The sequence below is a fragment of the Tupaia chinensis genome, unplaced genomic scaffold (genome assembly GCF_000334495.1).
Source record: "Tupaia chinensis unplaced genomic scaffold, TupChi_1.0 Scaffold000316_1, whole genome shotgun sequence".
In the NCBI taxonomy this organism is placed as follows: Eukaryota; Metazoa; Chordata; class Mammalia; order Scandentia; family Tupaiidae; genus Tupaia; species Tupaia belangeri.
Window position 1 is genome coordinate 4,277,067 of NW_006159809.1, and position 27,916 is coordinate 4,304,982.

General features: G+C 43.3%; 2 protein-coding genes and 1 non-coding gene across 6 annotated transcripts in view; 1 reads left to right on the forward strand and 2 right to left on the reverse strand.

Annotated features, from left to right (window-relative positions):
* DGUOK (deoxyguanosine kinase) overlaps nt 1-18,367 on the reverse strand; it is a 38,633-nt gene extending 20,266 nt beyond the window's left edge. The window contains exons 1-2 of one of the 3 annotated variants that reach the window (XM_006151238.3): nt 18,047-18,367; nt 5,519-5,631 (exon numbers count right to left, since the gene is read on the reverse strand). In XM_006151238.3, coding sequence (XP_006151300.3) covers nt 5,519-5,631; nt 18,047-18,365 — 432 coding nt within the window. In that variant the 5' untranslated portion in view covers nt 18,366-18,367. The remainder of the gene's footprint in view (nt 1-5,518; nt 5,632-18,046) is intronic. The other 2 variants (XM_006151237.3, XM_027772957.1) reach the window with 2 other exon arrangements.
* LOC114008285 (U6 spliceosomal RNA) lies at nt 3,791-3,897 on the forward strand. The gene has a single exon (XR_003549851.1). It is a non-coding gene; the product is annotated as a U6 spliceosomal RNA (small nuclear RNA).
* Nucleotides 18,368-25,199: 6,832 nt separating the features above from the next.
* ACTG2 (actin gamma 2, smooth muscle) overlaps nt 25,200-27,916 on the reverse strand; it is a 24,281-nt gene continuing 21,564 nt past the window's right edge. For both annotated transcript variants that reach the window (XM_006151239.3, XM_027772958.1), the window contains exon 9: nt 25,200-25,421. In XM_006151239.3, the coding sequence (XP_006151301.1) occupies nt 25,278-25,421 (144 nt within the window). In that variant the 3' untranslated portion in view covers nt 25,200-25,277. The remainder of the gene's footprint in view (nt 25,422-27,916) is intronic.

Genomic DNA, 27,916 nt, shown 5'->3' on the forward strand with positions numbered 1-27,916 from the left:
CCGGGTCCAGGACTCGAACCTCAGTCGACTACATGGGAATCCAGCGACATAGCCATTACACTAACTGCTGGTCCCCATTCATTTATTTTTAATTTGACTAGAGAGACAGAGAGAGAGAGTGAGAAAGAATGCCACCAGATCTGGGACTCAAACCATGGCTGACCATGTGGGAGTGTCCAGCACTTTAATCACCATGCCTCCATACTATTTTTTTATAGGTTTATTTTAATTTTATTTATTCATTCATTTATTTTTTAAATTGACCAGAGAGAGATGGGGAAAGAGAGAGGGGTAGAGAGGGACCGTGAGAAAGCAAGTTCCCAGTTTCAGAACTTGAACTGTGGTCAGCCATGTGGGACTGTCCAAGATCCTAACCACCACATCACCTGCTGGCCCCCATAATTCTATACTATTAAATTTGAAATTTTCAGTAAAATAATTTTCTGGGAAAACAAAACCATCAACATCAATTCAAGAGAAGGTAAGAAAAAAGCACGCACATGTATGCATGCACACACACAATATATAAAGAAAGAGAGAGAGAGAAAGCAAAACCCCATGGTTAGCTCATTAGATGTAGAAAGGCTCTGGACGGAAATTTGTTTTATCCTGATACCAAGTAATACAAGGGTGCCTCCCCCAAATGGTCTACTGAAATGAATGATAAACAGGAAAAGGGTGATTTCTTCATTGCTATTATTGAATAGTGTTCTGAAAGCTCTATCCAATGAAAGAAAACAAGAGAAGAGAAATAAGGTATGAATATTAGAAAACCTTCCAAGTGATTAGTATTTAGAGATGACTATAAAATTCTAAAACTCCCAAAACCCCAAGCAAGCAAAAACAAAGTACTATGAGAATTAAGTCATATAAGACAAATACAAATGACTTTCTTTTAAAACGGCAATAAATAGTCCAAAAGATGAGGAAAAATATCTGTCTCATTAACAACAAAATATATATTCTTCTACTCAAATAATGCAAGAGTAGTACTAGAACAAGTAACTCTTAATTAAATAAAATTAGAGTACTATAACTTTTAAAGTCATAAAAAGTATAAAAGCATAAAAGCAACAGAAAAAAAAAAACGAAGAATTTTTTTGAGAGAGAGATTTTTTTCCCCTGCTATAGGGCACGTGTACTCGCCAGAGAGACAGAAAGTGAGAAATCACCCCCTGGGGGGATGGCCACCACTGTATCCGAGACCTGACCCATAGTCAGTGACGTGGGAGTCCAGTGATATAACCATTACAGCATCTGCTAGTCCCAAAAGATGGATATTTTTATAATCTTAAGCTCTTGGAGGTTTTCTTTTTTAAAAATTAGTTTATTAATTAATTAAATTGTAAGAAACAGAGATTGATAGTGATATTCAAGCCATGTCTGGGATTTGAACTACAGTCAGTCACATGGGAATCTAGTGCCTTAACCACTATGCCACCTGCTTGCCCCTTTTGGAGGTTTTGAAAAATTTTAACAAGAAAGACAGTAACTGTGAAGAAGAAGATGGCCAGATTTGACTACATGAAAACTTAGTAGTTCCGCTAGCAGGTGGTATGCTGGTTGAGGTGCTGGACTCCCACATGGCCAACTGCGGTCTGAGTTCCCAAAATCGCGCCTTGCTTTCTTTCTTTTTCTCTCTGGAGAGCACATAGCAAATTTAAAAATAACAATAATTATAAATAAAATTAAATAATTATTTTTTAAAAAGAGTGGATTTGGGAGCTAACTTAAAAAAAAAAAACTTAGGGAACCAGCAGTTAGCGTAATGGCTATGTCACTGGATTCCCACATAGTCGACCGCAGTTTGTGTCCCGGACCCAGTGGCTTAGAGCTCACGCCGGGCGCGTGTGCATGCGTGCCCAAGATCCCAAGAGGAGAATGAAGGAGAAGGGATTGCGGCGTGACCATACCCCCTGGGGGGTGATTTCTTGCTTTCTGTCTCTATGTCTCTGTCTGTCTGGAGAGCGCACGTACCCTATAGCGAAAACTTCTCAAAAAAAAAAAAGAAAGAAAACTTACATGCTGGGACTAGCAGGTGGCATGGTTGTTAAGGGCACTGGACTCCCACATGGCTGACTACGGTTTGAGTAGTCATTTTCTCTCTCTCTGTCTCGTCAAATTAAAATAAATAAATAAATATGTAAAATAATTCTTTTAAAAAACATATACTATATTACAAAATATATGTAAAGACAAAAGAAAAATGACAAATGGAGGAAAGTATTAGTAACATATATGATAAAGCAATAATACACTTAACATACAATCAATGCTTATGAAACCATTACAAAAAGATGAATTCTCAATAAGATTTAAAAAAAGGAATTTCAATAGGCAATTCACTAAAGAGCAATAAAAAATGGACAAATAAAGATGTTCAACATCTTAGTAATCAAAAAATAATAATACATTTTACTACATTTCATATTAACAACGATAAAAAGGAAGAATTCCTAGTACTCCTGAGATTATGAGTAAAAGACACAACTTCTCTGAAGGGAAATTTTTGTAAAACATAGCACAAGTGTGGACAAGATGCATAGTGTCTGGACACCAAAATTCCAGTTCTAGATTATCTTAAGAAAATACACAAGAACACAAATTTTATCTATTAAAAAGAAAAGGAGGCTGGCTCCATGGTACAGGGGTAATGTGCTGTTCCAAGAGAAGCCAGAGTCCACATGGTGACTGAAGTTTAAACTCCATGCCTGGTCAACCTGAAGCATACCAGGTGTGCACCCAAGTGCCCAAGGTCCCACAGGCTGGAGGGCTGGAGAAGGGAATTCACAGCATGACCAGTCGCTATGGGGTTTTTGTCTGTCTGTCTGTCTGTCTCATGTGTACATGTACTCCACCATGAAAAAAGAAAAAAAAAATTTAGCTACAAGGATATTCATCACTATAGCATTATAAGGAAAAATTAGAAAATGAAATATTTAAAACAGAGGACTGGATAACTACATGGTAACATTTCATATCATGTACTATATCATAATCATTAAAATCACATTACTAGGAAGAGATTTTGCCTATCAATGACATGCTGATGTCAATCACAATTTTTATTTGAAAAAAAAACTATATATATTTTAAACATTTATGTAAGTATATATAAATATACATATTTTCTCCTCTATAGAAAAGAAGTCTAAGAGGATAAAAATGTTAACCAGTTAACCTCTGGATCATTTGATTTTAAGAGTACTAGTTATCTGTGGCTTAAACAAAAAACATTATCTCCGTTTCTACAGGGCCATAACTTGCGAAGAATCTTAGCTGGTGGTTCTGCCTCAGGATTTCTCATGAAGTTTCAGGCAAGATGTTGGCTGAGACTACAGTTATCTGAAGGGCCCATATGGAAGACTTATCCATGTACCTGCCAGGAGGCCTTAGTTCCTCACTGTGTGGGCCTTCTGACAGGGTTCCTCCATGACAGGGCAGGGGGCTTCCCCCAGAGCAAGACAGAGCTGCAATGTCTTTTAAGACCTACCCTGGAAAGTTACACTATGACTGTTTCTACTCATTAGAAACAAGTCACTAAGTCCAGCTCTCACTGAAGGGCTGGAGAATTAAGCACAATTTCTTGGAGGAGGATAAAACAATTTGTGGACATAACTTAAAATCCCAATGTGGGGGGCAACAGTCAGCAGGTGGCATGGTAGCTAAGGTGCTAGACTCCTACATGGCCAACCGTGGTTCGAGTCCTTAACCTGGCAGCTTGTTTTCTCTGTTTCTCTCTCTCTGGAGAGTGCATGTGCCCTATATCACACTTAAAAAATAATAATGAGTGCTCACTTCGGCAGCACATATACTAAAATTGGAACGATACAGAGAAGATTAGCATGGCCCTTGCACAAGGATGACACGCAAATTCGTGAAGCGTTCCATATTTTTGAATATAATTCTGCATGAGGACTCACTGAATCCAAACCTGTGTCATGCCTGTGTGCATACTCAATTAAACACTGGAAATAAAAATTGTTTGGGTGAACATTGAAAAAAAAAAAATAATGATAAATAAAATTAATAATTGTTAAAAAAAAGAAATATCAATAGGTGACCTGTGTATATATTCAGAAAAATATAATTATTTTAAAATGAAAAGTGAATTTCACAAATATACCTGCAATACATGCATATAGACATATGAAGAGACAACTTAAAAAGCAAAAATCATCAATAAATATGATGTGCCTGCCACAAGAGGTAATACAATTGAGTTGGAATTACAGAAAAATGGCACCCAGAGCAAGTTCTATGATACTCTGTACCACTTGAATTATTTTATACACAGAATGTCCTGCTTGGCTCTGAGTATCTCTTAGTAAATTCAAAGTGGAAAACAAACTAGAGTCCATCATTTAAACAAAGTTACTTCCTAACGAAGAATAGTCTGGAGGAAAATTGAAGTATTTGGCTTGGGAGAGAGAAGACTTCAGAGGAAGAGCAAGGAAATCAGTGCCTTCAACTACCAGGGTGCTGCATGGAAAAGGTGGAAGACTCGAGAGGCAGACCTTGAACCAGTGAGTCAGTCACAGTGCAACGGGGCGCAGTATAAAGAACTGGCTAACAGCTACCGCTGTTAAAAACCAGACGAGCCACTCGGTGAAGGTTCCAGGTGGCTCTAAGAGTTCATGGCACCTGAGGAGACCTGGTGCTGCCTCTCCCTCAACTACTTTTAAGGTTCATGTCCTAACTGGTCCTTTCCTGCTCACTGCTGGTGCTGGTGGTGTAAACAGTCCTATGTTCTCTGCCAAAGCAGCAGACCTGGCAACAGGGCCAAAGCCATAGAGCTCAGTGAGACATGTGGTGCTTGGCACACAGTATGACTTCATTGAGTCAAAGTATGACAAGATGCTCTCTAAAGTCTCCAATTCTTCAGAATTTTTTTTAAGGTTTTAGTCACAGGGCATGTGTACTTGACAGGGAGACAGAGGGAGACAGTGAAAGGGAAAGTGAGAAACCACCCCCCAGGGGGGATGGCCATGCCACCATCTCCTCTCCATTCTCCTCCCAGGATTCTGGGAACCCATGCATGTCGCCCAGCATGAGTTTCAAATTACCAGGTCCAGGACTCAAACCACAGTTGGCTATGTCGGAGTCTAGTGTCCCAACCACCACACCACCCGCTGGCCCCCCCTCAGACTTTAAGAAGTTAAAAATCACTATAATTAACTTTTAACCCTGATGGTCAGCTTCAGTAGTAATAATATCCATACGTAAGAGTAGGGACGACGAAATTCATCTCCAAAGCCAGGATGGTGGGACATGCTTTGGGAAACCACAAGGAACAGCAGCAGTCACTTATATAGACAGATAAAACCCACAAAAATCAAAACTAAACATATTAAAACAAGTCATATCCTCTCTGGTGTTATGTGGTCTGCTTTCTGGAATGAAGATATTTTAAAAAGGAGACAAACCAAACTATTTCACCTACTCAGAGCAAATTAAATTATTACAATTAGATTACTCCCCCTTGCCTGCCAACTACCCACCGCAACTGAAAACTTACTTTTTGGGTGCCAGCAGCCTGGATATCCTGCCATGTTGCTACAGGTTCTGTAGCTACATGCCACTCTGGGTAAGTTTTCGTGAGTAGCTTCACAAAGGTGGACTTTCCCACGGCTGCAATGCAAACAGCATGTGTTGGGATGCTTCCCAGGTTAGGGCTGAAGAAGGCGGCTGCTACTCAACTCCACTGCAAATGTCCAACTCAAGGGAACAAGCACCAACGTTTCCTATGTCAGAACTCAGCAGCTGTACTGTTGTTGGAATGATAATGGGTCAGGCCACACTAACCAAAGTCACCAAAAGGGACACAAGCAAAAGAGAAGAAAAATTCCCTTAAGATTTGATTTGCAATTTTAATGTCCCAACCTCTTGTATTTAATAACAGTTGAAAATATCATTTAACCATTTTCTATGGCAGTGGGAAAATTACAAGTTTTGGGACCAGCAGATGGTGTAAAGGTTACATCACTGGACTCCCACATAGTCAACTACGGTTGAAGTCCTGGACCCAGTGGCTTGAAACTCACGCCAGGTGCACGTGCATGTGTGCCCAGAATCCCAAGAGGAAACTGGAGGAAAAGGGACTGCGGCTTGGCGATCTCCCCGGGAGGCAATTTCTCGCTTTCTGTCTTTGTTTTTCCAGCCAGTGCATACGCCCGATAGCAAAAACCTCTTCTAAAAATTACAAGTTTTTCAAGACAGAAAATGAGAACAACTATGATCCTCATTCATTCAATAAATCTAACTAATGTTCATAGAGTGCTAATCGGGCACTCGGGACTGTCATGTACTGGGTGTACAATGATAAATGATACAGGTTAAGTTTTGTGCTCACAGACCTTTTGTGGGTAATAGATACTAAACAAACAAGTAACTACTAACAAACTGTATTAAGTGCTAGGAAAGAAAAACGGGATTAGTATAGCTCAGCAGGTGGGAAGGTCTCCTCTGAAAAAAATGACATCCAAAGTAAGACCTAAAAGATGAGTTAATCAGGCCAAGGGTGGATGAAAATAATTCATGTAAAGGGAGTAGCATGAATAAAGGCCTGGGAGAGAGAAAGAACCTTGCATGCAATTTCTCAGAAGAGAAGTCAGAGGTCCCAGACGAAGCCAGTTCAGCAACCACATGGGCAAGTGAGAGAAGAGTGGCTCAAGATGGGTGTGGCCAGGGAGTCGCACAGGTGGGGCCAGGTCACACAGCATCTTGTGGCCATAGTAAGAAATCTGAATTCTTGGGACCAGCAGTTGGCATAATGACTATGTTGCTGGAATCCCATGCAGTCGACTGAGGATCGGGTCCTGGGCCCGGAGACTTAAACTCAGCCAGGTGTGTGTGCATGCGTGCCCAAGATCCCGAGCGGCAAATGGAGGAGAAGGGATTGCGTGTGGCCACACCCCCTGGAGGGTGATATCTCGCTTTCTGTCTCTCTGTGTTTCTGACGAGCGCATGCGCCCTATAGCAAAAACCTCTCAAAAAAAAAATCTGAATTCACTTCTAAAGGCAGTGGGAAGTCAGTGACAACAGATTTTAAGTAGGGAAATTATTAAGATTCCTTCTCATTTTTAAAATATCACTCAACCAACTGTGTAAGTATAGACTGAAGTGGAAGGCGGCAGACTAGTTAGAAGATAATAATTGCTTGGATTAGGGTGATAGGGGGGAACAGTGGTAATTTCATCAATATTGTGGGAAATACCTTATACATGAAGTCAACCTAGTAGTACAACATTCGAGCTATCTTTTCCCATTTATGTCTGGTCCACACCTCTCCTGAGCTCCAGCCACCTATTTAAGCCATTTCTACAGGGACATCCCATGGACACCACAAAGACAATATAGACCCTGAAAGAACGCAGCATCTTCCCACCACACTGAGCTTCCTCCTGCATCCCCAGATCTCGGGATATGGCAGCATCTTCCACTCACTGTCAGAACTTCCTCCTTTGTCAAACCTCAACCAGCCACTAAGTTCTTCCGCACCTGTTTCTACATTTTCTCCTTGTGTCCTTTTCTCTCCATTCCTACCTATATTCAAGACCAGGTTCTCATTATCTCTTGTCTCTCCTGCTCCAGCCTGGTTCTCTTCAACCTGTCCTCCACACTGCAGTCACACTAAGTATGAAACAGCACTGCTTAAGTCCTTTGCCAGCTCCCTACTGCCTTCATGACAAAACCTAAACCCTTTAGCATGGTCTGGGGATACAAGAAATCTGGCCCCTGCACACCCCTCTCCGGTCTCAGCTTTCCTCCAGGCACACTGTCCTCGTGCTGGATCAAACTCCCTGCAACTTCAGACATGCCAGGTTCTTTGCTGAAAATGTGACTGTGTATGTGCTTTCCCATTTCCTGGAACATCTTTTCTCCTAACTGGGCCAACTCCTACTCAGTCATCAAGGTTTAGTTCAAATGGACCTCCTGTGTGAACTTCCAAACTCTGATGTCTCTAAACTGGACTAGCTAATCCTCTTTTGTACTTGGTCTGGTAATCTGGCTGAGACTCCATGACTGCAATTGAAATTATGTTTCTCCAAGCAGATGATGAGGCTCCTCAAGGGGAGAAAACAAAGCCCAGCCTAATGATCTAGCTAAATGAATAAAACACACAACAAAGTTTTTTTTTCCCCTGAAACCTACATTTATAAAAAATAAAAATGAAGCTTAAGAGTGTATTTGGGGGCTAACCAGATACTGCAGTGGTTAAGTGTTGTGTATAGAAAGCTGGATCCCAGGTGGCCAATTGTGGTTCGAATCCCAACCTGGCAGCTTGAAAAACACCGCAGGCATATGTGCACCTGTGCCCCAAAGCCTGACAGGGTGGAGAAATGGAGGAAAAAGGATTGCAGCATGACCACACACCCACTGTGAGTATATTCTCTCTCTGGCAAGTATGCCCACATTCTGGCCTTTATGGGGGGGAAAAAAGTGTATCTGGAACCCAATCTCCTCTCCACCAGAAGTGGTCTTTCTGGGCCACCCAGTGGCACGGTGGTTAAAGTGGCTGGATCCTACAGGGTCAAGTGTGGAGTTTGAGTACCAGACCCAGTGGCTTGAAAAACACAAGGGGCACGTGTATGTGTGTGCCCAAAAATCCAAGACAAGAACGGAGGAATCAAAATCAAAACCAAGAGAAAGAAGGGGGAACCCTTCCAGTCAATTCTAACAGTCACTCACAGTCATCACTGTAATGTCTCAGCACAAGAGCCCACTCACCAATAGGTGACATTTATTACACACCACCCAACTCCTCTCTGAATACACAGGATGAGAACAACATGAATCTGTGCATTTCTGTACAGTCATGCTCATCTCAGTCCCCACCTCCACCCTTCTCACATTTACTCAGCCTCTGCTCTTCCCACACGTCACTGAATAAACACTCTTCCAGACCTGTGTCTAAATCCTTTCCCCTGCCTAACAGAAGGTCCCACTTCTTCCATGCAGTTCAAGACTTCTCTAGCTCATGCTGAATTCCTGCCACACTGGTCAGTTACCAATTGGTTGAGTTTGCCTATATCAGATACCTGCCTGCCATGAGAAGACCCTAGCTTAAAATATCTGGCTCAGATGATCTATATTTAGATTTCTGGTTGTTCAGTAAGCCAAAAACATGGTCCCTGCCTATAGGCTAAAAGCTATTTTGATTAATAGGAAAAGATGAAGGTACTTGATTGGTTGGGATGGTTGGGATTGAAAGACTGTTACAAGTACTTACAGCTTTCAAAAGTTAAAAACAATTCCCTAAAAACTGTTTGGATGGAAAAGAAAGGCTCCGAGAGTTAGGCAGTGCCAACTCACCTCTGAGATCAGACACCATTAGTTCATCTAAAGGCACTCAGGACTCTGAGAAACCAACTCATGCCAACCGGAATGCCAACAAATTAGATATAATAGGAAATTATGGTTCCAATTTCTGTAACAATAATATCTTGCCTGAGTTTTCTTTTCTTTATTCTTTTTAATCTTTTTATCTTTTTAATTTTTGAAATGACAAATGTTTTTAAATGTTTCCAGAGTGGCACTATTTGGTTCTCCACTGCTAGTCTTCCTCCTTGTGACCAGAATACTCGTCTACAGAAAGCCTCACTTCTTCAAGCAATACTGGGCTCTTAGGATTCCATGATGTCTGATTTATCAGTGTATGTAGACCTCAGCTTAACTGTTCCTTTCAATATACTCTTAATACCATGAAATCTGGGAGGCATCGGATCTCACAGGCAATACCAAACCTCCCCTTAGGGCCTCGGCTTTTGGTGTACTTTATTCTATTTTTGTGCCATGACTTCAGAAAAGGTGGGAGGTACTTTCTTAGTGTATATTACTTCAATATTCTGGCTTTTATTAGCTCCAGAACTGTCACTCCACAAACTTTTAAAACTTATGTTGCTAATGTTCATCTTTTCCCAAGTCACGTTTTTCTCTGCTCACAATGTTTTCTACAGTGACTGCCATAGCTACATTATGCGAATCTCTAGCAGTAAGATAGCACCAGATACTCAAAATAATATATTCTGTTATTTAAAATTTAATACAGTTGTGTTTCATGGGAGCTTTTTAAACATGCTATCACCTCTAAGCATTTTCTTCCCCTGAACAAGGTGAAAAACATGAGGAAAAAAATTCCAATCCTGAAGTCCTTTATCAAACTCAAATTGTTGGTGTTTGGATAATGGCTTGCTTTCCAAAAGTTCATGTTTTGGGATTTAGAATTAGTGGGTGACGACTGGATCCCCTAGAAGTTCGTATGTTAGGAAGAAGCTGCCTGTAAAGGTGTTAAGTGAACACTTAGCTCCTTGCTGGTGTCCCAGGGTGGGGCCTTTGGGTGTGGTAAGATCATTATGTCAGGGTCCCTATCATAGAGGTCTGGTCTGTCTATAAGGAGAGGAAATGAGACAAGCAAAGACATGGACACAGACCAGGACAGGAGACACGGACACGACAGCTGCTCTGCTTAAGATCCTCCCTCTGCCATGTTGCGGCCACACAGAATCTGGACCTTGGACCCTGAAATTCTAAGCTGAATAGACCTATATTTCTTTAAAAATTCATCCAGTCTCAAGTGTTTCTGTAAGCAATACAGTAACAGACTAAGACATGCAGTAGATCTAAAACTGTGTAATACCTTAAAAACAAACAAACCCACCAGGGATTCGAATCTCGCGTTAACCTGAGCACACCACACGTGTGTGCCTATGATCCTGGCTGGCTGTCAAGGTCCTGGCTGTGAGGGTGAGGGTGGGCCTTGGGATCATGGCTTGATGAGACCTTCTCAAGGGTGTCTTGTTTCTCTGTCTTCCTTTCATTCTCTCTCAGAAAAGAAAGAAACTTACAAAAATAAATTTCAAGAAAAATCTTCCAAACAACATTTAGAGTCTTTATTTCAGGAATTGCATTTGATGCTGCATTCATTCAATCAATAGATGTTTATAGAGCAGCTACCAAGTGGCGGGCACTACAGCTAAAATGATGAACAAGGCTGAGGTCTTGCCCTCAAGGAAGTTATATTCCAACCTGAAGATTAACATAGGCTCAGCATCAAACAGGTTTTGAGCCTAAAAGCATTCTGGGCAAGTCAGTCAGAAGGCTTAAATGAAACTTACTACATTTTTATATTGGTTCCTTTCATTTTTGGTCATGAGAAACTGTCTTTTCTTTTTTTTGGAAAAAGTACCTCACAGCTTCTGGAATATGATTCAAATTTACCTATTCAGCATGAAAGACCCTCACTCATCTGGGATGTCCCCCACCCTCACTTTGCACAGCAAACGAACCACCCTTCCACTGTCACCGTCTCTGTGAAGCCTCCTGGAACCCTCTCAGCAGCTCCACTTCAGCCCCAGGCAGAGTTAATTACTGCCTGCTCCGGCCTACCAAGGTATTACCCTGTAATTATTTGTTCACTCACCACTCTCTCTAGCTAGACTGGGAGCTCGCTTTTGGAAGACACAGACTGAACTTACTTCCTTCTGCATCCTGAGTATCTAGCCAGGTACTAAGAATAGGAATGGATGGGTGGAATGAAGCAAATGAATCACAGAAACAGAGCATCCAATATGCAGTGCTTGAAAAAAATAGGTACTTTTTTCTCCCAGGATTCTTTGCCCGATTGTTTATACTTAATAAAAGTAAAAGACACATGGGGCCGGCAGGTGGTGTGGTGGTTAAGGGCACTGGAATCCCATATGGCTGACTGCAGTTTGAGTCCTGGACCTGGCAGTTTGCTTTCTCACTTTCCCCCCTCTCTCTCTTTCTCTCATTCTCTCACTGTGTCACTCTCTAGACAAAATTAAAATAAAGTTAAATTAAAAAAAATTTTTTTTTGGAGAGTTTTTTGCTATAGGGCGTGTGCACTCGCCTGAAAGACAGAGAGACAGAAAGTAAGAAATCAACCCCCAGGGGAGACGGCCATGCCACAATCCCTTCTCCTCCATTATCCTCTCGGGATCTTAGGCACGCATGCACACGCGCACGGCGTGAGTTTTAAGCCACCGGGTGCGGGAGCCGCAGTGAACTACATGGGAGCTCAGCAACATAGTCATTACGCTAACTGCTGGTCTCAATAAAATAATTTTTAAAAAGTAAAAGACACATAACAGTGATATTAAATCACTAATTTTGAACGATATGGGAAACATGTTATTAGGTAGGCCCTCCAATGTTTCACGTACATGTGTCTAGACTGGAAAGTGTAAAACTGGTTCCTTTTCTCTGGTTGGGGCTTTAAAATAAAAAGTAAGAACAGCCTGAGATGACTCACGAACATTATTTCATTTAGCAATCTTTTCTTCAATTTAGGTTTGCAATCATAAAAAAACTGGCTTTGGGGCCGGTTCTGGCACCTAGTGGTTAAGGGAGCCGGATCCCACATGGCTTGGAAGACAAGCCTGGCACGTGTGCATGCATGCCTAGGATTCCAAGGGATGGAGGAATGGAGGAGAAGGGATTACGGTTTTACTGCACCCCAATGGTGGGTATTTTCTCCCGCTCTATGTCTCTCATGAGCAAGTACATACGCCCTCTAGCAATTAAAAATAGCTGGCTTTGGAAAATGATGATATACTTTAGTGATGAATAACCTGATGGGCTAGATGTTCTATTTTTTTTACATTTTCACAAGGTCTGAGTACCAAACTTGTAACTTTCAATGACACACTGCATATGGCTACAGAAGTCGTAAGTCATGTTAAATGTGATTAACTGCTATTTCACTAATCCATTTCCCTTACATGCAGTTCAGGTTTTCCAAATGGCTACCATCACTCTGGTTTGTTTGGGAGTGGTACCAGTCATTAGGAAAAATATGTAATTCTTGATTTAAAAAAGTTTAATACATTTCCCTCTGTGGGTGCCATGACTAACTTCTACATGGACATCATAGCACAGGATCCAAGAATCTGGTAAACACTGAATGAGTGCAATGGGTCAGGCGGGGGCTAGGTGCTGGTGCTGTGACACTGGCCCCAACCCAGAGAAGGCGCTGACTGCAAACAATCCCATCCGAACTCAAGAGCTGAGGCAGCTGTGGGCACAAAGCGTTCCCGCAGCCCACAGGGGAGGGAGCTGACTAAGACTGTCAGAGGAGTCATGGGGTATGCGGGGTGATGGAGAGTAGGGGGGACGGAAGTCAAGGGAGCCAGATGATGTCCCTCAGGCCACATTATCCTTTCCCTGAGCAACTGTATCCACCCCCTCACCAGTCAAGGACCTCCACATCCTATCTTAGGCCCCATCTTGTCTTTCCTGACTTCAGGCACACAACAAAACTGCCTCAGAACATCTGTCTGTGTGACTCAAGGTACATCACACTAACCTCTCACTCCTACCTCCCCGGGTCACCTGGGATCCCATCCTCAGCTCTGCGTCCTCTATTCCCATCTTCAGCTTTCAGAGTCCCACATCCAAGTTATAAACCTCAATGGCATTCTCGACCTCACCTCCAGTGGCCAGTAAACCTTGCCAATCCCACTTTTAAAATCTCTCTCAAACCATCACTTCTTCTCTGTCCCTCCATTCCTTCTATTCAGGTCTGCATTGTTCTTCCCGCCGATTACAGCAGCCACAAAACTAGACTGCTTATCCCAGACTCTGTTCCAATTCATGTACCCATTCACCCAACAACTGGATGCAAGGGTACTGCGACAAATGGGATGTACAAAGAAAGTACCTACTTTATAGTGCTTGCTTTTTTTTTTCTTCAGGTTTTGTAACCATAGGGCGTGTGTGCTTACCAGAGAGAGACAGAGAGAGAAGGAAGGTGAGAAGTCATCCCCCAAGGAAATAGCCATACCACAATCCCTTCTCCTCCATGCTCCTCATGTACATGTGCATGCACATGTGCCCAGCATGATTTCCAAGATGCTGGGTCTGGGATTTGAGCTTTTGGTTGGCCATGCAGGATGATTCTAGCACCTTAACCACCACACCACCTGTTGGCCCCAGTGTTTGCTATTTTTAAGTTTTGATTTATTTCCTGAGGGGAAGAATAAGCACCTTTGACACAGTCTTCAAGAGTGATTCTCACCCAGTCCCGCAGCTAGCCAGAATCAGGTGTTGCCACGGGACCTGGACAAACCAGGAGCCTTCACACATGGTCCCTAGCATTTCACAGCAGCGCTCCTACGCCTGTGCCACCACGGTGGGGCCCTGGAACTTTCTATTCATACACACTAACAAACTTCCTTTATAAAAATCTTGTCATGGCACATCCTAGCTTCAAATCTTCAACAGCTCATTGCCAACAGGATAAACGCCTAGCCTGGTCCATAAGGCTTTTCAAATAGTGAGCAAACCCTACCCTTTCAACTCTTGTTCTCCAACCCTCTCCTAGACTGCTTACACTCCAGGCACACCCAGCTACTTCTTCAGGCTTCTGGCCTTGGCTAATATATTTTGTGCCTAGGACACTTTTTCCTTTTTCTCCCCTTCACACCCAGAGATTCTCCATGCCCTATCATGGATCTCACCACGTGGTATGGAAGTTATGTTTAGAAGTCTTTCTCTTGTGTGAGTGTGAGCTCCTTGAAGGTCAGGAACTACATCACAGTTGCTTTTGGGCTCAGAATGAGGGTAGACCCCTATCAGGCACTCGGCAAGCCTTTGAAGCATGAGAAAGCAAGGAAGAAGCATAGACAGCTGGCTAGGTTAGGAGGCAAAGGTCAGGAAAACTGGGAGTGCAAATTTCACCTGATGAGCTGTCCCAAGCATTTATTTCATTAAATACCCTGGTCCCTCTCTGGGCTCTGAGGGCAGAGCTTCCTTCAGAGGTATGTTTCTCCGAGTACAGGACAGACAGACATCTTTAAATAATATCAGGCAGGGGTAGGATCCTCCTCTTATTCCTTTCAATACTTCCGATGTGACTGGAGAAAAACCCTGGTCTCACTTTAAATTCATGACTAATACTTTTCAGTGGGTCCTTACTGTGACCCAGCAATTTGACATTTCTCTCACTCACTCATTAGACTATTTCATGTTTTCTCCTGGCCTCTGCAACTCATTCTTAGCTATTGATCTTTCTTCCTATTTCTCTGTAGAAACTAAGACAGGAGAAGACCTTCCCCACGGTCCCAACTACTCTAGTTGGTTTTTGCATGTTTTGCCATGCCTCCTGTTAACTAGGAATGACCTGTGTGCCTAACTCACCAGGTGTTCTCTGCACATGGGCAATAAGTCCCATTACTTCTTGCTTATTAAAAATAAAAATAAAAAAAAAATCACTCCAGTAATTGTACTCTCTCCTTCTTCCCATTTCCCTCCTGCTACTAGACCATTCATTCATCAGCTTACAAACATGCTCTACTTTCCCTCACAGAAAGAAAAACAAAACATTTTTAAAATTCTCAAACCGTCTTCCAACTTCGGCTATTGCCCCATGTCTCCCCTTTCTAGGAAAACTTCCAAACAGCTATCTTCCCCTCTGTTTCCAATTCCTTACCGCCCATTCTCCTAGAACCTAGGCCAATCAGGTTTTACTCCTACCACTCCTAAAACTACCCAAGTTCACTGAAGATCCCCATCTCCTCCTCCTGAACAACCTCTTGACTTGGCGTCCAGGATGGCATTCACTTGTGTCTTCTATCTCAGTGGCCTTTCCCTCTCAGTCTCCTCTGCTAGTCCCTTCCAGTCCCTTCCCAGTCACTAAACATTTACATGGTCCACGGCTCAGGCCTTTCCATCAACACTCCGAGCCTCTCCACTTTGAAATCTATCTACATTTATAGCTCCAATCCAGGGAGAGGATGAATTCCAGACTCATATATTCATTCAATGACATATTCAGAGCCTCCACTTAAATATCTAAAAGGCATATAGATACCTAATGTGCTTAAAACCAGAACCTTCAATCACTCCCCCTATCTGTTCTTTCCATTTTTTCCCACTTTAGAAAAACAGAACTTCATCTTTCAAGTTGCTCAAGCCAGAAGAACTGGAGCCGTCCTTGACCCCTCTATCTCACACTCCACATTCAGTCTGTCACCAAATCTATTTGGCCCTCCCTGAAAATGTAACTAGAATACAATCATGTCTCCACCACTTCCTTTAGGTTCTAGTTAAAATGTAACTAGATTCTAGTTAAAACGTAACTAGAAAGCTATTGCTTCTCACCACTCTCAACCTGGTCCAATTTATCATACAGTAACCTCTTAACCAACACCTTACACTTCCAACATATCAGCTAGAGCAATCTTTTCACAGTCTAAATCAAACCACGTCACTTGACTCCTCAAACTTTCCAATAGCTTCCTATCTCAGATTAAAAAGCCATTTCAGCAGGTGGTGTGGTGGTTAGGGGCGCTGAACTCCCACATGGCCACCCACAGTTCAAGTCCTAGACCTGGTGGCTTGTTTTCTCATTTTCCTTCTCTCTCTCACTCTGTCACTCTCTAGTCAAAATAAAATAAGTATAATGAAATAATTCTTTTTTTTTTGGGTGGGGGAGCTTTTTGCTATAGGGCGCATGCCCTCACCAGAAAGAGACAGACAGCAAGAAATCACCCCCCAGGAGGGATGGTCATGCTGCAATCCCTTCTCCTCCATTCTCCTCTCGGGATCTTGGGCGTGCACACACACGCGCCCAGCATAAGTTTAAGCCACCGGGTCCAGGACTCCAACCACGGTCAAGAACATGAGAGTCCAGCGACAGCCATTATGCTAACTACTGGTCCCTTTTTTTATTGGGGGAGCGGGGAAGGATTAAAAAAAAAAAAAAAGGTCATTTCAACTATAAGGCCTACAAAATTTGGCTACCCCTTAAGCTCCGGACCTCATCTCCCACTCTCTTCCTTGCACACTCTACTCTGGTCACAATGCCTTCCCTCATACTCTCTGAACACTCTACACCTCAGGGCCTGTGCACCTGAAGATGCTTTTCCCAGATATCCACATGGTTTACCGCCTCATCTTCTCCCTTTTTTTTTTTTCTCAAATGTCACATTCTCAGTGATGCCCTTCTTCATTACTCTATTTAAAATTCCCTCAATCGTCATCCTTGATTTTTTTCATCATATTTATTACCATCTAACTTTTACCTTGCTTAATTTATGTTGCTTATTGTCTATCACTTCGTACCAGAGTTCTGAGAGAGCAGAGACTTGTATTTGCTCTGTTCAGAGCTGTATCCTCAGGGCCAAGAAAGTGCTGGCATATGGAAGTGGCTCCAAGGGTGATTTACTGATTGGATAAAATGTGAAATTCTCAGTTTGCAGCAAGGATCTTTCAGTACTCCACAACTGCTAATCCTATTTTAGGATTCTGTGCCTCAGCAGGTAAAAGAACCAAGTCTGGATTTAGTTTAAAAAAAAAAAAAAAGTTTTGCTTTCTAATTACTTTTTATCTATTTAAAATACTGGATCTCTAGCAACAAGGTCACTTTAACTGAATACATGTCTCTAAGTTTAAAAAGTGAGTCCCTTCTGAAAAATAAAAAGGCACTGAGAAATCCTAATGTAACTTGCACAGGGACAAGGCAGAAAGAGAGTGGAATCTGAATAACTGAGTTTAGGAATTCTCTAGACTAGAACTTCCATATAAAATACTGAAACCCAGCTCAATCTGAATTTTAGTTAAACAATGAATGGGTCTTCTTTTTTTAGTGTATGTTTCAAATACTGCATGGGACACACACTAAATATTATTCGTCGTTTACATTCAGTTCTATTTCAACTGGGCATTTACTTTCTAAAATTTTTGCCTAATCTGGCAACCCTATCTTAGGAGAACAAAACTGCGCCCCGCTTGTTGCTTCCATTTCACTCTATTAGAACGAGCTTGTAGAACTCTTGTCCTCTCTACCGGCTTGCGAACTTCTATGCCCCAACAAATGGACGCCCTTGGGGGTACTAAGTTCCAAACGTTCTAAAAATCAAAGAGGCAAAGAGGCACAGTGCACTTGGGGAGGGGGACGGCCCTGACACCTCAGAACAAGCAGGCCGCATCTGATAGGGAGCAATACCGGGCCCGGCACCCTTTCCCAGCCTCGGTCCCCAGCCTGGAGGAGGCCAGGAGCTGGCAGCCGCTTTCCAGCCCTTACCAATGTTGCCTTCGATGGAAAGCCTTCGTGGCCCGCGCCCCGCGTGCAGGGCCCTGGAGAAGGGCGCGCCCTCAAGTGGGCGCTGGGCCATGAGACTGAAGGGTGCTCGAAGCCGACGTAGGAAAGACCGGCCCGCGGCCATCCCACCCACGGCTTCTGCAGCAATCACTTCCTCCGACAGCACTTCCGCCCCAGGAACCGCTGTTCCCGCGCTCCGGCGCGCCTTTGACGTCAGGAGATCGCCGGCAGGAAATGGGCGAGGTTGAACCGGCCGGGAGGGAGGGCCCTCTCTGTTACCGCGATGTTTGAGAAGAACCATCGCGAGAAGGAGAAGACTTGCACTGGTGCGGCGAAGTTTGTTGATGAATGGAGTTGAAACTGCTAGTGTAGCCCTCTGTCTTTGTCCTTTGAACAAATACATTTAAAAAGACGCGTAACTCTACGATTCTACTACCTTTGTATTTTTGCATAACTTTAAAATATATTTCATAACTGGGGACAAATAGAAAGTAATTGGAATTTGGGGCCAGCAGGTGGCGTGGTGGTTAGGGGTGCTGGACTCCCACATGGCTGACCGCGGTTCGAGTCCCGGACCTGGCGGCTTGCTTTCTCACTTTCTCTCTCACTCTGTCCCTCTCTGGTCAAATTAAAATAAATAAGTGAATGAATAAATAAAGTTAAATAAAATAATTATTAAAAAAAAGTAATTGGAATTTAAAGAGATTTCTCTCTTTTTCTCCCCAGGTGTTTGTTGTCTGGTTTTTATTCTAATACGGGAAGAAAGGGGAAGGTTTTAAGTAGGAAAAGGATGCAATCTCATTTTTTAAACAAATTAATCCTTTTTCATTCCCTATAACTCACAACACAAAATGTGGTACGTTATTGAACAAATTAACAGAGTAGTTCATTTTCTCTTGAATAAATAAATGTTTGTTCAGTGTATTTGCACAAACAGCCAAAAATCCCTTCGGATAAATAGGTGGAAGTTTGGGGCGGGAAGGTGCCCTGGCGGTTAAGGCACTGAATTACCACATGGCTGACCACCGTTTGGGTCCCTGACCTGGCTGCTTGCTTTCTCACTTTCCTTTTCTCTCCCTGGTCAAATTAAAAAATAATAACAGGGACCAGCAGATGGCATAATGGTTACCTTGCTGGACTCTCACATGGCCGACTGCAGTTTGAGTCTGGATCTGGGCCTTGGAACTGGCACTGGACACGTGTGTGTGCATGCCCAAAGTCCAGAGAGGAGAAGGGATTGCGGCACGGCCATCTTCCAGGGAGTGATTTTTTGCTGTCTCTGGCTCTCCAGCAAGCACATGTGCCCTACAGCAAAAATCTCTCAATAATATAATAATAACAAATAAAATAATAAAGTAATTCTAAAAAATAAAAAGGTGGTGGCTCAATGGTGTGACTGGCACGTGTTTTAATCTGGTAGACCTGGGAGGGTTCTGAGAGCGTGAACAATGGCATGGGGGCGTGAGCAGAGATTCAGAGTGGGACTCATAAGAGGTTGAGAAGAGCCAGGGTAAAGACGTGCTGGCGAGGAAAACTTGAGTCCGCTGTCCATAGAGAATTGTGCTCTGTGAGGGACAGCGATCTGAGCTGCTGCCACTCTGTGAGGCCTAGCCAGTTTTGTCCTGCCGCACCCTTTGGTCACACAGTCTCATAAGTAATGACAGGAAATGTCAGAGGTGCTTCCAGTTCCCATCCCTTAAACCAGAAGATTCATACCAGGGCTCAACTGGGATTCAAGCATAGGCATTCAAGCAGCACTCTTAGATGGGGGAGGTTTTAGGAGACTAACGTCTGATTGCAAGGTGGGTAGGGTGGGGCAGGGCTGGGACACTTGTCATGTAGCTGTTTGAATAGAAGGTATAGGACCTTTTAAACTACATTGATGTTTACAGGAGATGGTTGAAATCATCTTTGTAATTTTTTTTTTTTTTGGAGAGGTTTTTGCTATAGGGTGCATGTGCTCACCAGCAAGAGAGAGAGAAAGACAGAAAGCAAGAAATCACCCCCAGGGGGGATGGCCACACCGCAATCCCTTCCTCTCCATTCTCTCGGGATCTTGGGCACACACGCACATGCGCCCGGCGTGAGTTTAAGCCACCGAGTCTGGGACTCGAACCTCTGTTGACTACATGGGAGTCCAGTGACATAGCCATTATGCCAACTGCTAGTCCCTGTAATATTAACCTCATTATTAAAAAAAAAATAGGCTGAAATTTTGTTTAGGGTAACTTGAGTGTGGTGTATAGAGACCAGAGCAGCTAAAGTCTGTCCCATTCCTATTCCTATCCCCACTCCACAGCCACCTCTGTGTAAAAACACGGCGTCTATTTCTTTACCTCATAAACTCAGACTAAAAAGTCTGAGAGGTCCTCCGCTTCCTCAGGGCCTCACTGCCTATGGGTTCATTGTGAAGGGTAAATGAAGAAGTTGTCTGCAAGCTTAGATGCAAGCAGGAAATTAACTTGCTCCTAAAAATTAGAGTTCCTAAAAGTTATTATTAAAAAATAAAATTATAGTGAACTACATGTATGTAGTGAGGAAAGAGCATATATGAGAAGACTTCACGTGAAAAGATGGAATTAAAGTACAAGTTTATTTTGGTGCAAAAAAATTCAAATCCATGCTTATTATTTTCATAACATTCATTTTCTGTGAACTTTTTGAAGACTCCTTGTAGGTAAGTGTATATATAGTTCAATAACATTTTCACAAACAGAATACTTTCATCTTATCCGAATTCAGATTTAAAAATAGAGCGGTCAGCATCCCCATGTCATCTAGTTATTGTCCCTGAAAGCCTGACCTTTTTTTTGGGGGGGGGGGAGATTTTAGCTACAGGGCATGTGTACTCGCCAAAGAGATAGAGAGAGACAGAGAAACAGAAAGCAAGAAATTGCCCCCCCAGGGCAGATGGCCACGCTGCAGTCCTTTCTTCTCCATTCTCCTCTTGGGATCTTGAGCACGCACACACGTGCACCCGGCATGGGTTTTAAGCCTCTGAGTCTGGGACTAGAACCACAGTTGACTACATGGGAGTCCAGCAATGTAACCGTTACGCCATTTGTTGGTCCCCACAACTAGTCTGACTTCTAACAGCAGAGATTAGTTTTGCCTGTTCTTTATATGAATAGGATCATAAAGTAAGCATGTCTTTTATTTAATGTAATATCTGGGAGATTCATCCATCTTTTATGTAGTAACTGAAGTTCATTAATTTTGTTTTGTTTTCTTTTTTTTTTTTTTGGAGAGGTTTTTGCTATAGGGTTCGTGCACTTGCCAGAAAGACAGAGAGAGACAGAAAGCGAGAAATCACCCCCTTCAGGGGGATGGCCATGCCGCAATCCCTCCTCCTCCTTTCTCCTCTTGGGATCTTGGGCATGCACGCACACGCACCCGATGTGAGTTTAAGTCACTGGGTCCAGGGCTCAAACTTTGGTCAAGTACACGGGAGTCCAGCCACATAGCCATTACGCTAACTGCTGGTCCCAAGTTTATTTTCATTGCTGTATAGTATTCTACTGTGTCACTAAGCCACCATGTATTGTATTTATTCTATTATCAATGGACATTTGGAAGTATCCAGGTTTCATTCATAATGGATAGTGTTACTATGAATATTCTTGTACTTGTTTTCTGCAAACAAAAATATGCATTTCTCTGGGTGCATACAGGGGTAGAACTTTTACATGATGAATTTTATGTATGCTCAACTTTAGGAGATAGTCCCAAAATAGTAGATAGCTCAGCGTTTGATTGCACCAATGGAAGCCGCCACCATCACTGAATCAGAATTCTGGTTGTTCAGTATTAGCAGCTTTTAAATTTTAATCCATTTTCTGTATGTAACAGTCTTATTGTAGTTTTAGTGTGCATTGTTGTGATCATTAACGAAGTTAACATTTTTCATATGTTTGTTGGACATTTCAGTAACTTCTGCTGTAAAGGGCCTATTCAAATCTTGTGTCCACTTTTTAAAATTATTATTATTATTTGATAGAGGAAGCATGTGCTCACCAGAGAGAGGCAGAGAGACAGAGAGAGAGGGAAAGGGGAAAAGCACTCCCCAATGCGGCATAGTCTCACCACAGATGGATCCCAGCAGTCTGCTCTTCCATCACTTTATCTCATCAGAATTTGGGGCACACAGACACACATGTCCAGTATGTGTTTCAAGCTGCCAGGGCCAGGATTCGAACCGCCTTCTGATTATTTGGTTCCTTTCACATTTAGGTCACAGAACCAGTCCTTGTGCCCATATTTCTATTGGTTGTCTTTGACTTGTCTTGTTCTTTATATATCCTGGATATGAGAGCTTTGTGACTATTTTTCTCTCATTCTTTGGCTTGCTTCTGAAAGCATTTTGAATTTTTTTTTTTTATGTATAGCATAGAATAAGAAACTCAAACGTCTTTGCCTAAATTGGCTGTTAGCTGCCCTAATACCACCATTAGTAAAAATCTCTCTATCCCCCTTTTGTTTGTTTATGCTTGTTTGATTATATCTAATGCCAAGCAGAACATTTCATTATCTTTCTTGGTCCCAATTCCAAACCTCCAGGAAAGAGAATCTGATTGATCCAGCTCTTTTCAGGTATATAATCTTGATCCAATCGGCTGTGGCTGAAGGATAGGGTCTCATGGAATGAACACAGTGTTAGGGCCCCACCCATATGCAGTGGAAGGACAGCTAAAGGGATCATTGTAAGCAAGAAGACATCCCCAAGAGGTAGCAATCTGTTGCTCTGGTAAACAGGGTATTTTCATTCTAGTTCAGGTACTAGCCAGAAGACAGAAAGTGGTGGTTATGTTAGTAAACAACTGCTTCTCATTTAGCCGGGAGAATGAGGACACTCCCTGCTCCTGTGGGTTTGTAAGATAGCAACTGGAGTTTATGAGTAAGAGCCAATGTTGCCTTGGGAACCAGCAGTTAGCGTGATGGCTATGTCGCTAGACTCCCACGTAGTCGACCGTGGTTCGCATCCCGGACCCGGTGGCTTAAAACTCATGCCGGGCGCGTGTGCGTGCGTGCCCAAGATCCCGAGAGGAGAATGGAGGAGAAGGGATTGCGGCGTGACCATCCCCCCTGGGGGGTGATTTCTCGCTTTCTGTCTCTATGTCTCTCTCTGTCTGTCTGGCGAGCGCATGCGCCCTATAGCGAAAACCTCTCCAAAAAAAAAAAAAAAATAGAGCCAATGTTGCCTTGCAGGGACTCGAAGTCATTCAGCATCCATTCATTCATCCAATATTTGCTGAGCATCTGCTATAACCCGGACACTGCTTAGTCCTTGGAGTGTAACTCTTACTATTTTCAAATGTTTGTGTGTGCCACTATGATAACTAGAATATTGACTCACATTACATAACCCGCTACGCAGCCGTTAAAAATGGGGGTAAATATACACAAGCGTGACCCAGACTTTCTCCTGATGCTTGGGCTTTTGGTCAGCTATCTCATATACATCAGACATTTTTAAAATTGTGCTGGATTGTGCTAAATTGATTTGCTTAAGCTGGGAAGTATGTTTCCAGAATGCCCTTCTGGCTGGGCTCTGAGTTAAAGCCGGCCAAAAGAGGACCTGAGTGAGACTTGGAATTTGAGAGCATCAGTGATTCCTCTGGGGAGATCGCCGCAGTCAGACCCTGCAACAGACAGATGTGCCCAACAGATGGGTCCCAGCAGTCCTCCACACACTAGTGGGTTCTCTCCTTATCCAGCACTTCCTTGCAGATCTTTGCCTCCCTGCCTCCTCTGTCACTGGAAAAGTCTTGTTCCTGTACTAAAGGCTTTCCCCCATAATGCCCATAGCAGCACTGCTCCCCTGACAAACTCTTGAGTGATACACCTAATGATAAAGGGAGGCATCGTGGGAGGTGATTAAGAATGTGAGCTCTGGGGACCAGCAGATGGCATAAAGGTTATGTCGCTGGACTCCCATGTGGCCAACAGTGGTTCAAGTCCTGAACCCAGAAGCCTGAAACACATGCCAGGTACATGTGTATGCATGCCCAAGATCCCAGGAGGAGGATGAGGAAATCCATGGAGAGCTCTTAACCCAGGGCTTGGCATATTGTAAGCACTCAGTAAAGGTTGACTAGTCTTATTATCCCTTATCCTCTCCTAGTGCATTGTGGGTGCTCTTATCTCACCTCATATTATAGTTCTGTATGTATGTCCCTCTCTCTCCTTATACATGAGACTCTGACGGGCAGAAATAATCCTAGTAGGTCACATAAATCCCTTGTAGACTTACCTGGCCATGGTAGATGCCCAAAATTCAGTAAATGCTTATAAAATTAAACAGAATTGATCAAGAGCAGGGGGTAGGAAGGAAAGAGAGAGAGAGAGAGAGAGAGAGAGAAGAGGAAGAAGGAGGGGAGAGAGAGTGGGAAGGGAGGGATGTAAAGAAAATTTTCTTCCTAAGGGTATTATCTCATTTATTAAATAATTATTTTATTTCATTTTATTTATTATGATTTACTTTTAAATTTGCTACAGGGCACAGGCACTCACAAGAGAGAGAGAGACAGGAGGCAAGCCGCCAGGTCCAGGACTCAAACCATGGTTGACCATGTGGGTATTCATCACCTTAACCACTACGCCACCTGCTGGCTCTGCTGTTTCCTTCTTAATTTGGAGCAAATACAGCCTAATCCTCAACAACAAGGGACTTTATAGAGCTCGCAAACCCACTGACTTTCTTCCCCTTAGGTTCAAAGAACATTGCAGGAAAGTGTGTTTGAACCACTCACGTGTCACGTGAAAGCCTTGTACGTAGCTCTTGGTGTTCATGCTCTCCGGTATTTGGACCTTGAAAACAAAGACTGCCATCTCTGAGAGCCCAAGTTTTTAACCTCCCAGCCTTCTAGCCCTCATGCTTACTCGTGTTGAAGGAAAAGGAGACAAGGCGGCGTAGCAGAAGGAGCACTAGCTTGGAGTCAGATAGTCTGGAATTTTCATCTTGGTTCTCTGTAATCTTCAGCAAGACCTTAACTTCCCTGAGCCTCAATTTCCTCACCTGTAATATGGGAATGACAATCACACCAACCTGATAGGGTCACTCTGTGGATTGGAAACGACGTGTGACTGGTCCTGTGCATGAGACACAGTCCAGAAAAAAGAGCCCCACACAGAGAAGGCAGGCTTGCAGGTTTTAATGTTTCAGGACGAGCTGCCAAGCAGGACTGAGGGCCTCCTCAGAGAACCTGTTCTGACTTTAGAAGCACTTCCTGTGGACAATGGAGGGCCCTGCCTCGTCGTACTCGGGCTTGCTGATCCACATCTGCTGGAAGGTGGAGAGAGAGGCCAGGATGGAGCCCCCAATCCAGACAGAGTACTTCCGCTCTGGGGGAGCGATAATCTGCAAAGAGAAGATGCACTGGATCATGGTCAGTCCCCAGGAGTGTGGAAGGTGCTCCACAAGTCAGCTCAGCAGCTGCCGGGCTACCCTGGCCAAGGGACGCCTCCACAGCCAGAAAAGAGCAGGGTAAATCTCGCGGGAGATTAGGTTATTGCTCAAAATCATCCTCCCTGCCCCGCTGTGGGGACAGCACGCTGCTCCGCTCTGTGACTGTGCTGGGTCATGGATTTATTTCAGCCCATGGGATTTTCTCAGAGGTGACATAAACACGGGCTTCTCTAAGCAGAGCCCTGAACTGCGCTAGATGTGGCTGGCCCGTGTCATGCATTTGAACCTGTGCATTTCCCATTGTAAGAATTTATAGTGACTTAAAAGAGATGTACTTACAAATAAATGAAGTTTCCCCCCAAGAGTTTAAAAATAGATCACTAAAATGCCAGAAAGCTGTATTTTTGAGGACCAGTTTAATTGATATGTGTTTTTTTTAAACTCAGCATGTTTTCTTTTTTCTTTTTTTAAGGGTTTTTGCTATACGGCACGTGCACTTGCCAGAGAGGAGAGAGACAGAGAAGGAAAGTGAGAAATCCAACACCCCCCCCCCCCCCCCCCCGCCCCGCCGCAGGGATAGCCATGCTGCAATCCCTTCTCCTCGTAGCTCCTCCCAAAAAAGGAGACATGCCTAGAGTAATTTTTAAGCTGCTGGTCCAGGACTTGAACTGTAGTGGGCCATGTAGGGGTCCAGTGCCTTAACTACTATGCTACCTACTGGCCCCAACTCAGCATGTTTCTTAATTAGATTACTGACTTTAGGTTGGAGTCCATTAAGAACAGAGCAAAGAAATCATTTCCTATGTCTGTAATTTTACATGGATATCACCAAACAAGAAACCCCACCATATGGCTATCCAGAGTTTCTTGGAAGACATTTGATGGGGGGTTGGGGAGGGAGGCTGCCAGATCCAAAGTGTTTTTGCTCAGTTGAACCCTGCTAAATTTAAAAAAGAAAAGAAATGTGCCCCTGCAGTAGAGCACGCTCTATTGCACTTCTTCTGCCTTCATGAGAAGATCTTACAAGAAGCTGCTGTTCCTTTAGCCTGGGTCCCATAATAAGAGATGTGGACTGGACTTGAGCTGGTTGGACCCGTAGGTGAAGCAGAGCTACCTAGCCAACCCTGACTTTGATCAGAGAACACCCAGCTGACCTGCAGATACATGAGCAATAAATGGTTATTGTTATGTACCCCTGAGATTTCATAGTACTTGTTACTCAGCAATAGCTGACCAATATAGGCAGGAGTCTTGTTTTGTTCTTGTCTAGAGTTAGGATACCTAGGCAGATTGTGCTGGGCATCTCCCATTCCTGAGTCTGAGCTGGTCTACCCAGACTCTGTTTTGCACAATCACTTTTATCTAAGAAATTTTCAAATTTATATATACATTGTTCATCCTTTCCACTAGGAATCTAGAGATTAGCCTTTAAAAATTGATTGTTACATCAAATATCTTTTAACTCCATTCTAAAGTGGGTCCATGGGGCCAACAGGTGGTGTGGTGGTTAAGGGCACTGGACTTCCACATGGCTATGGTTTGAGTCCCAGACCTGGTGGCTCTCTCTCTCTCTCTCTCTCTGTCCCTCTCTGCTCAATTGAAAATAACTAAATAAATGAATAAAGTTAAATAAAATAATTATTTAAAAAAGAATAAAAGTGGGTCCAGAAGGACTGACTCCTTAACTATCTTCCCAGTTTCTGAAGGCTCTAAGAATTGTGTACTAGAGCAAACCAGACACTAAGCTAACTTTTTTCATCTCCTTAGGATCTCTCTACAGATTTCCTAAATTGAGGAGATCATAGAATTGCAGTATAATAAGAATCTTTAGAGGTTATTCAGGCAGACAAAGGTCATCCAGATCCTCCTTGAGCAGATATCCTTAGAACTGGGAATGCACAGCTACTCAGAAGGAAACAGATTGTATTGCTGGGTAGCTCTAGGTGCGAGAAAACTCAGATCTCATCTTCCATGTTCTTGGGGCTACTTCATTCCCCACCTCTCCCAGTTCCTCTCCATAAACACTCCCATCCAATTTTAGGGTGCTCTATGAGCACACACATTCGTGGGTGCTTTGTTCGCTCTATTTACCCTGCCTGGGGGGCCCTTTCCCCTCTTCCTATTTATATCATCCCTACATTGATTATGTCTAGTTAGATCCTAGATTCCATGAAGGCGGGCACATATTAACCTCAGGGCAGTGGCTCACAAATCGGGAAATACACCAGGTAACAAGCTGTCATCGATTTTCAGGTGGCCTCCTCTGCTCCCTGTGCTGAGCACTACCTGCTAGACAGGGAGAAGGCTGGGCAGCCTTTCTCTGTGGAGACATTTCTTACATACTGACAGAGAACGTGCATCTCATATCAGGTCTAATTTCCAGCGACTAGCTTTATTGTGAGACTTTACAACTTTCAACTGATTCATCCTTTCTGTTTCCTACTCTT